Source organism: Brassica napus, chromosome C9 (genome assembly GCF_020379485.1).
Source record: "Brassica napus cultivar Da-Ae chromosome C9, Da-Ae, whole genome shotgun sequence".
In the NCBI taxonomy this organism is placed as follows: Eukaryota; Viridiplantae; Streptophyta; class Magnoliopsida; order Brassicales; family Brassicaceae; genus Brassica; species Brassica napus.
The window spans coordinates 22,168,917-22,179,319 of NC_063452.1; the positions used below are offsets into that span (position 1 = coordinate 22,168,917).

The 10,403-nt window shown below is 38.4% G+C and overlaps 1 protein-coding gene across 1 annotated transcript; it reads left to right on the forward strand.

The window, feature by feature from the left end:
• The first annotated feature begins 8,761 nt into the window (after nt 1-8,761).
• LOC111203535 lies at nt 8,762-10,033 on the forward strand. The gene is made up of 2 exons (XM_022697388.2): nt 8,762-9,592; nt 9,685-10,033. The coding sequence occupies exons 1-2, from the start codon at nt 9,401-9,403 to the stop codon at nt 9,916-9,918; spliced, it is 426 nt and encodes a 141-aa protein (XP_022553109.2). The 5' UTR covers nt 8,762-9,400; the 3' UTR covers nt 9,919-10,033.
• The last annotated feature ends 370 nt before the right edge of the window (nt 10,034-10,403 follow it).

Here is a 10,403-nt window from a genome sequence, read left to right on the forward strand (position 1 = left end):
GTAAAATAGGCTTTACGAGGAATTAACGAGGAAACAAGTTTTGTCGTTATTTGTTCGTCATATCGCATATTTCCTTGCCAATTCGTCGTAAACTAGCGAGAAACACATTTTGTCGTAAAGACGAAGAAAAGTATTTGTCATATAAACCACATAACCTTTCCACGTAAGGAAGACGCTACATTTCCTCGTAAATATCTCGAAAGTAATTCCTCGTAAATTACACGTAAACCCTTCTACGTAAAATACTCGTTAAGCTTTCATCGTAGTGTTAACGTAAAATTTTTCCTCGTAAACTTTCCATGTAATATAGTCGTAATTTAGCTATAAATTTACTTTGATTTTTTATTTTCCAGAATTAAAAAATATAATAAAAATTATTTAATTTATTAATAAAAATATAATTTAAAAATAAAAGTAAATACGAAAATATTATATACATAAATAAGTTTTGAATTTATAATATAACCAACGAAAAGAAAAAAAAAAACTAAGGGTCGTTCATCGCCTGGTAGAATTCCTCACTCCTCCTCTCTACATCCGCCTCGTCATGTGTGCTGGATGATTCGCCTGGAATGGGATATTGTCGTCGCATGTTCCTCGACAAGGACTCCCATTCCGGATTTGTGGCCGCTACAACGTCCAAGAAGCCCTCGACTCCACCCATACGAGCTGTGAACGCAGATCGCGTCGAGTCCAACTCGTTGCGCAGCTGAGTGACTTCATCATCCCGTCTCTGACCATAAGACGATGTCGCTCTCGGAACATCGTTGACGGAACCAATCCTCAACGTACATCCCTTTTTCTTAGGGACAACCTTTAAAAAAAATATACTGTTAGTAACAAGTTAAAGTTAAATTAAATGAATAATAAAAAATTTTAAAATTTAAAAAAATTTACCTCCTCGTAAATCCTATCCACTTCAAGTGTGGATAAGGTGACGGTAATCCGTCGGTGGACAGCTGGGTCATCTGGGTCTGGCGGTCTTCAACCCGACCAACCAAGTCGTTGAAGATTTGCTCGGACCTAGCATCTAGAAATTGGTCCGCCTTGTTCTTGTGGGTCCTCTCGTAAAGTTGCAAAGGAGACAGGAGTTCTCTCGTCTCTTTGGCCTAAAAAACATTTATGAAAGTTAGAATATATATATATAATAATTAAATTAAATATTTAATTATCATATCCAGACAGACACCGGCGTGAGGTTTTTGTTCCGTAGAGTGAAGCATCGGCCCGTGGCCGTGCTCATCTACCGTCTGCCGGGAGGCAGAGCATGATTCGGCGACTCTAATGGAGTCAAGAATCCCCCCCCCCCCACCCCCCAATAATGGATGAGGTCATCCCACACCTCCTTGGTGAGCTCAGGGGGTTTGCCAAGCTCATACCCCTTCACGATCCAGTCACCCTTCCAGTTGGAGACCGTGTCCAACAAGCGAGCTTTCGCCTTCGCGTTAAACGTTTTCTTCACCTTCTCATTGACCCCCATGGACCAATGGTATTTTTGCTGTAACAGAAAAAAATTAAATTAAGAAATAGTTTTTAAAAATTAAAAAACTAAATCATAAAAATTAAAGTATATATAATTAATAATAGTAACTTACCGCGAAAATTTTGAACCACGTCGATCGACGTCTTTTTCCAGTTCGGATGTGGCTCAGAGAAGTAACCTTTGATCGTCTCGGTTACGTTCCGAGCAACACATCCGTCAACCCCAAACCTGAAAATTTTTTTTAAAGTATAAATTATTTATTATTGTTATAAAAGAACTTTAAATGAATTTAAAAAAAAAATGTAACGTACCACAAAGTTCCGTCTGGTCGGTCGAGGTCTATGACTGGTAAACCTTTTCTGCCTGGCTGCGCGAGAAGGTCCTCGACATTGTACTGCGAGTAAGGAGCACTCGGCGGCACCATCAAATCAGTATGAATCCCGGCCGGCATCGGAGGAGCCATCGAAGGAAGCACAGGAGGAGGCACCTCTGGGACATGATCAGGAGGAGCCGGTGGTGCAACGAATCGAGGAACCGATGGTGCACCAGAAGGAGGCGACCGAGAGACTCTCTGAGAAGACTGAGTCTCGGGGACAGTCTCCGGACCCGAATAATCGGGAGCTGAAGAAGACGGGTCTAAACGACTACCATGCTCACCGAACATCTCTCTGTAATAGGGAGTAAGTCTGTTCTTTCGAACCGTCTGAAAAAAATTAATTTTTAAAATTAACATCAACAGTAATTAACAAATTCTATAATTAACAAATTCTATAATTCTAGCTAAATTCCCTAAATTAACCACCTAATCAACACTAATTAACATAAAATCCGTAAACCTATCTAAATTCCCTACACTAACCATCTAATCTACCCTGAACTAATCAAATTAGAGAGGAAATAGAGAGAGTACGTACTATTGCTACGAAAGAGAGAGGAAGTGGAGACAAAATAGAAGTGAGAAGCTCGCGTGTATATATAAGAAATTAGTAATCCTCGTAATTTCCTCGTAAAGTTAAGAAGAACTCGCGAGACCCGTGTTTTTTTACGAGGAATTAGCAAGGCCCGCGTTTTGTTTCCTCGTAACGTCCTCGTTAATTTACGAGTAAATAGCAAGGCCCATGTTTTTATTTACAAGGAAATACAAAGGCCCGCGTTTTTCTATTACGAGGTCTTTACGACGAATTCTGCTTACATGGAATTAACGAGTCTCGCGTTATTTATTTTTAGGATTCGTCGTAAGTTCCTCGTTAGTTTATGAGGAAATAACAAGGATTATGTTTAAATCCCTAAAATCCGAAACCCCAAACCCCATCTTCCTTATCTTCTACTTCATATATTCCAAACCCCAAACCCATATTCCCTTTAGCCTCAATCTCTTCTTTCCATTCCAAACCCCAAATTCTAAAACCACAATTCCTTAACTTATACACTACAAGAAAACATCGTAATTCTGACGGACATTCTGATGGAAAATGAGATCGTCGGAATATTCCGACGAGGAAACCCAAAATTTGGGTTTCCTCGGAATTTCCTCAGAATATACCGATGAAATACCATGGAAATCATATTCCTCGGAAAACACCGACGAATATCCAAGGATATATTATAGCCGTTAGAGAGCCGTTGGGGGATTTTAAAAATTCCGAGAAAATTCCAAGGAAAGAGCTGTTGCCGTCGGGATTCCGTCGGAATTTCCTCGGTACTATCGGCAGCATTTCATCTATAAATACCTGCACCCCCCAACCTCTTCATTTACTCCATTTCTTCATCCTCTCACATACTATATTTACACACGAATTTGATTGAAAAAAACATGTCTTCTTCAAATTATTATCGTTCTTGGATCGATCGACCTCATTTAGATCCGAACACGAGATTGCTTACGGAAGAATACCAACGAGGTATAACCGAATTCATGGGGTTAGTTCAACGACAACCGGAAGCAGAAACGGGTATGTTAAGATGTCCTTGCTCTAATTGTAAAAATATAAAGATTATTAAAGAGTGGGATGTTTGGACTCATCTATATTTGAATGGGTTTACACGAAGCTACAAAATTTGGTATCATCATGGAGAAACTGATTATGAATATGGTAGTACTAGCAAACCTCAGCCTGCGGTTAGGTTAGAAGAACCAATTAGAATGGATGTAGATTATGGTGTAGGTACTGAGCAGATGGTAAATGATCATTTTAAAGGGGAAGATTTACCCAATGCAGAAGCTATGAGATTTTATGATGTGTTGGATGCTGGAAAGCAACCCTTGTACGAAGGTTGCAGAGATGGTCATTCAGCTTTATCATCTGCAACAAGACTGATGGGCATTAAAACAGATTATAATTTGGCTGAAGACTGTGTGGATGCGATTGCTGATTTTGTAAAAGGTATTCTACCTGAGGATAATGTAGCCCCTGGTTCATACTACGAGGTTCATAAACTGGTAGCTGGTCTTGGTTTATCGTATCAGGTAATAGATGTATACAGCGATAACTGCATGATTTATTGGAGGGCGGATGAACAGCGGGTTACATGCAAATTTTGTGGAAAGACTCGTTATAAAGATACGAGTGGAAGAGTTCCAGTGCCATTTAAAAGGATGTGGTATTTGCCTTTGACGGAAAGGTTGCAGAGGTTGTATCAGTCTGAACGCACAGCGCAACCAATGAGATGGCATGCAGAGCATTCAACAAATGGTGAGATTAGACATCCTTCAGATGCAAAAGCTTGGAAGCATTTCCAATCAACATATCCCAACTTTGCATATGAGAGAAGAAATGTCTACCTTGGATTATGTACTGATGGTTTCAGCCCGTTTGGCAAGAGTGGAAGACATTATTCTCTATGGCCAGTCATTCTTACACCATACAACTTACCGCCAAACTTGTGCTTGCGACGAGAGTTTTTGTTTCTCTCCATTCTCGTTCCCGGACCAGAGCATCCTAAGAGATCACTTGATGTGTTTCTTCAGCCACTAATATATGAGTTGCAACAACTATGGGCTCAAGGTGCTGAAACATACGATGTTACATGTAAAGAAAACTTTCAAATGCGGGCAGTACTTATGTGGACAATAAGTGATTTTCCAGCATATGGTATGTTATCTGGATAGACAACGCATGGAAGGCTATCATGTCCATATTGTCAAGATAACACTGATGCTTTCCAACTAAAACACGGAAGGAAAACATGTTGGTTTGACTGTTACAGGAGATTCCTACCACCTGATCATCCATATCGTAGGAGTAGGAATTTGTTTACGAAGAACAAGAGGGTGTTTGACAGTCCACCTCCGGAAATTTGTGGAGCAGATTTATCGACACAACTAAGAGATTTTGGTACAGAAAGGACGCCAGACCAAGGTGGACATGTGCATTATCCGGTAGATGCTGTTGGAGAACTACATAAATGGCACAAAAAGAGTATTTTCTGGGATCTTTCATACTGGAAGAATCATCTGCTGAGGCATAATTTAGATGTCATGCATATTGAGAAGAACTTTTTTGACAATCTCATGAACATAATCCTTAACGTTCAAGGTAAAACAAATGATAATTTGAAGTCAAGACTGGATTTAGTCGATATATGTGCTCGTTCAGAACTTCATGTTGATGAGAATGGTAGGGTTCTTTTTCCCATATACCGACTTGATGCAGAGGGAAAAGATGCGTTCTTTGATTGAATTTCAAATGATGTGGAATTTCCAGACGGTTATGCATCTAATTTGCGTAACTGTGTCGACAGAAATGAAAGAAAGTTTATCGGCTTGAAGAGTCACGATTGTGATGTAATGATGCAGCGCCTCCTTCCGTTTGCCTTCAAGGAACTATTACCATGGAATGTTCATGAAGCAATTGCAGGGATTAGTGCTTTCTTCCGCGATTTATGCACGAGATCAGTGACTCTTGAAGGTATTGAAAATTTGAAGACTAACATAGCCGTGATTCAGTGCAACCTTGAGAAGATATTTCCTCCATCATTTTTTGATGTTATGGAGCATCTTGTTATTCACCTGGCAAGAGAATTGGAACTTGGTGGTCCTGTGCAGTATAGATGGATGTATTTGTATGAGCGGTATATGTACCATTTGAAGAAGATGGTGAAAAATTATAGTAGGGTGGAAGGTTCTATAATCGCACAGATGATAAATTCAGAAACTTCAAACTTTGCCGAGTTCTACTTTCCAGCAGAAGTGCAGACCAAAAACAAAAGACCTGCTTGGCATGATGATAGAGGCGAACGGGCAACATATCATGTTACGGTTCCAGACATCTTCACAGATGTTGGACGACTTAGCGGAAAACCAAAAGACCGTCGATTTACTGAGCAGGAGCGCAGTCCTTTGCAAATATATTTGCTCACCAACTACGAAGATATTCTTCAATATGAGAGGTAAATAAATTAGCTTACAAATTTTTATTTTAACAAGTTGAAATTTAAATCTGAATTAATTATATTATTGTCAACATATGTACAGGATTTTCATGGCAGAAAAGCGGTTCGAATATAGATATGCCACAGAGGAGGAACTTGAAGAACTGAAGCAGAGAGAATTTTCTGGATTGATGCTTACTTATGTGAGTGCTTTAAACAAATTAAATATTATTTATCACATATTTATACTAATTCACATATATTGATATAACATATATATGTGCTATTAATAGGTGTCTGCTGTTATGACCATAGGTGAAATATTTGACGATTGGATACGCGAGATGGTGCGTGGACCAGAGTATATTGTGAAGTCATATCCGAGATTTTGTATTCGAGGATATGCATTCACAACTCAAAAGAGGAGACGTTTGAGTACGACTTATGATGCTGGCGTTTGTTCTGCATCTGGAGATGATGTATACTACGGAAACATACGGGAGATTATGGAAATCAAGTATCTGGGCATGGTTGGATTGCGCTGTATTGTTTTCTATTGTGATTGGTACGACAACACTCCAGATCGAGGTGTGAGAACAGATGCATTTGGTGTTACATCAGTACATTCGAGGCAAAATTTGCAATATTATGATCCTTTCATTCTTACTTCTTAGGCCGATCAGATAATTAAATATACATATATCAATTATTCATAATGATTCATCATCATGTGTACTAATAACACTTATTTACAAATTAAATAATTTTTTAAATGTTACAGGTTTGTTTTATCAAGTACCCCCGGGTTAGGAACAGAGATGATCCATGGGTCACTGTTACATCACTCAACACGAGAGGCCGAGTTCAGGGAAGTTCTGAGCTAGAAGACCCACTACAACCAAGCACATCCGGTAACTTAAGTGCATCAAAAGATTTAGCTGCAGTTGGCCTTGTAGTCGATTTAACCGACTTTGGAGAGGAAGCCGTCGTTCACGTAGAGGATGAACCAGAGATTGGAGAGTTTCACCAAGATCCAGATTTAGATTCATCTGGTGATGATGACTCGGAAATAGAGTAGCATCGCCTTTTTTTTTTAATATATGAATACCGAGGAAATTTCGAGGGATAATAGGATTTCCTCGGAATTTCCTCGGAATAGTCCGAGACTTTTCCGATGATTTAGGGCTTTGCTTTTAGTGTTTCTATTTCCTCGGAAAAGCCTCGGAATATTTCGAGGCTTTTCCGAGGAAGTAGGGTTTTTAAACCGAAAACAACGTTTTGCGGTTTGAATAACACTTATATAACCCTTATTAAGTGTCTTAGACTAATTATGAAGTCAAAAATTTGTTCCTTACCCTATAATAAACACTTTTCCGATTGTATGAACGAAATCCCCACAACATAAGAGAAACACTTATACACTTTAATGAACGGTAAAAGGAATACTTACAATTCATTTTGAAATTTTGTTATTTCATAGTTTATGATCATCTATACAAAGATTCCTAAATGGTATGCATTGCATTTGTATAAGAAATGATATAGGGCAAAAAAATTTGATGTTTTGAAACCCCAAACATGTGTTCCTCGAAATTTTCTCGGAATAGTCCGAGGAAATTCCGAGGAACAATATAAACCAATAGAAATACATGCACATGATATTCTTTTTCCTCTAATTAATGAACATACCGAGGAAATTCCGACGTATATTTAAGTGTCCGTCGGAATTTCCTCTGAATTTTCAATTTCAATTTTCGCGAAATATTTGGCGGCAGTTCTTCTTCTTCCCCATTTCTCTCTTCTTCCTCCGGCGTTCTCTCTCTTCTTCCCGCGATCTCCCCCTTCTCTCACGGTGATCTCTCCGGCGAATCCTCTCTATTCCTACACAAATCATGTAAGGACCCTATCCCACTCTCTTAGGTTCTATTTGTTAGGTTTTTAAGTAGATTTGATGATTTTAAAAGTTTTTTGATAGAGTTTTGTTAGGGTGATTGGTTAGGATTGTGATTTGGTTGTGTAATAGGTTTAGAATTGTGATTTGGTTGGATAATTTGTTGTGTTGAATTGATTTAGAACTTTTTTATAAATTTTTTATTATTTTTGTATTTATAAAATTGATTTTGGATTTTACAAAACGTTTTTTGTATATAAATTTGATTTTTGGATTTATAAAAGATGATTTCATATTTATAAAAATATTTATATTTATTAAAACTAATTTTGTATTTATAAAACATTTTTTTGATTTATAAACACTATTTTATTATTTTTTGTATTTATAAAAACTATTTTTAAATATGTTTTTCAATTAATATTTATTAAAAATATTTTTAAATATGTTTTTTTTTTAATTTATATATTTATTATAACTAATTTTAAATATTTTTTCAATTAATATTTATTAAAACTATTTTTAAATATGTTTTTTTTTTAATTTACAGGTCTACTGGTGATTAGACCCGGTCTCGACCTCGTCGTGCCTCACCACGAGGTCGTAGTGGTACGGGGAGCCACTCTCAGGGTTCGTCCAGCCACTCTCGGTGTTCGAGCAGCCACTGTCGGGATTCTTCATTTCCCGCTTTGGTTCTTGCTCCCGCTGCTGCACCCCCTTCCGCTGTTGCACTCCCTCCCGCTCCGCCAGTCATTCCGGGAGTGATGACTGTTGCCCAGTTGGTTCAACAGCCCGGTCGTGAGCATCCTCTCTATCTCACTCCGTGTCCAAAGGGACGACGTCAAACATGGTAATTAAAAGTCCCTTTTTTCCTTTCATTAAAATTTGATTCATTATTAATAATTTGTTTCTTATATTAGGTTCAACCGATCCGGGAACGGGATCAGCGCATGGATCAACCGTATGATGTACTCGAACCTCAGCAAGGGACATCCGACTTTCACTCACTTCCCTCCCGAGGACCAGGAGATGTGGTTTCGTCAGTTTGCGGTAAGTATTCTAATTTTTTTACTTATATTTTTAATCTTTAATATAAAATTTCTACTAATTGTGTTTTTTTTTCAGCAAGAGTTCACCTGGAATCCTGATCACATGAACTTTATCTGTGGCACCTTCGTCCATAAAGTTATGGACAACTAGGGGAAGCAGATCTACGAGTGGAAGCAGAAGTGGCTCATCAGCAAGGTTTTTTTTAATTTATTAAACAATTTTTTGAATTTATTAAACTATTTTTGGATTTATTAAACTATTATATATTTTTTTTATTAAAAGGTCCCGAAGTCGATCAACAACACGGTTTGGGAGGAGTTGTGTGTGCATTGGGATAAGGACGAGACGAAAGATACCTCCGTGACCAACTCCGCCAACCGCAAGAGCGATCGTGGCGGGAAGGGCATGTACAAGCACAATTTGGGTGCCCAGACTATTGCCACTCTGGGGGATCGCTTGGTAAGTTCAATCTCTTTTTTTTTTAATTATTTAAGTATTTTTATTTTATTTTTTATGCATTTCTTCTAATTTCAAATGTTTGTTTAACTTTTGGTTTTTTCAAGGCGGATGAAAATGAAGGCGAGTCGGTTGATGATTTCGTTCTAATGAAGACTGCGCATACCAACAAGCACACCGAGGAGATTGATGATGGTGTTGTTAGGGATGTGCTCAGCCTGATCGAAACTCAGAAGGAAGACGAAGAGACCCGTCTATCTCAGCTTCAACCCGACCTGGACGCCACTTCGACGGCTTCGACCAACTTGTCCCGGATTCGAATCAACGAAATCGTTGAATCGGTATGTTCTTTATAAAAAAGTTCAATTCATTTATTTCTTTATTTTCATTTTATCATCTTTTCTATTATTTAAATTTTTATTTTCTATTTCAGTCGGTTCCAAAGAAGAAGGGACGTTTGGTCGGTTTGTGTCGTCGAGCCCGGTCAGTTCCTCCTTCTGCACCACAGCCCTATGTTGATCCAGAAGGGCTTATGGACCAGTTGAAGGACAAAGATGACCGCATAGCTTCGTTGGAGCAAAAGGCGGGATGGGAGGCAACGAGGAAGCAGAACGAGCAAATGATGGAGATGATGAAGAGGATGTACCCGAACGAGCAGTTCCCGTAGTTTTTTTTTTTTTTCAAAAACTCTGAATGTTGTATTTTGGTTTGTACAACTTTGAATATTATCTAATATGTTTTCTATTTCAATTTTAATTTTATATTTTCCAATTTCAATTAAAAAATAAATTTATAATTTTTTTAAAAATAATTATTTTTGGGAATATTCTGAGGAAGTGTATCCCTCCGGATATTCCGACGACAACTTCATCGGAATATTCCGAGGGACATATGTCCTCGGAATATCCCGACGGATACACTTCCTCGGAATATTCCGACGGCTAAGGTTTCTCGGAATATTCCGACGGCCGAGGTTCGTCGGAATATTCTGATACCTCTTTTCTCTCGGAATGTTTCCGAGGACCGTTCCATCGGAAAGATCCGAGGAGATACCGACGAACAGTCCTAGGAAATGTTTCTTCGGAATGTCCTCGCAATCTTTAATTCTCGGTATTCCCTCGGAATTTTCTGAGGAAATTCCGAGGAAATTTT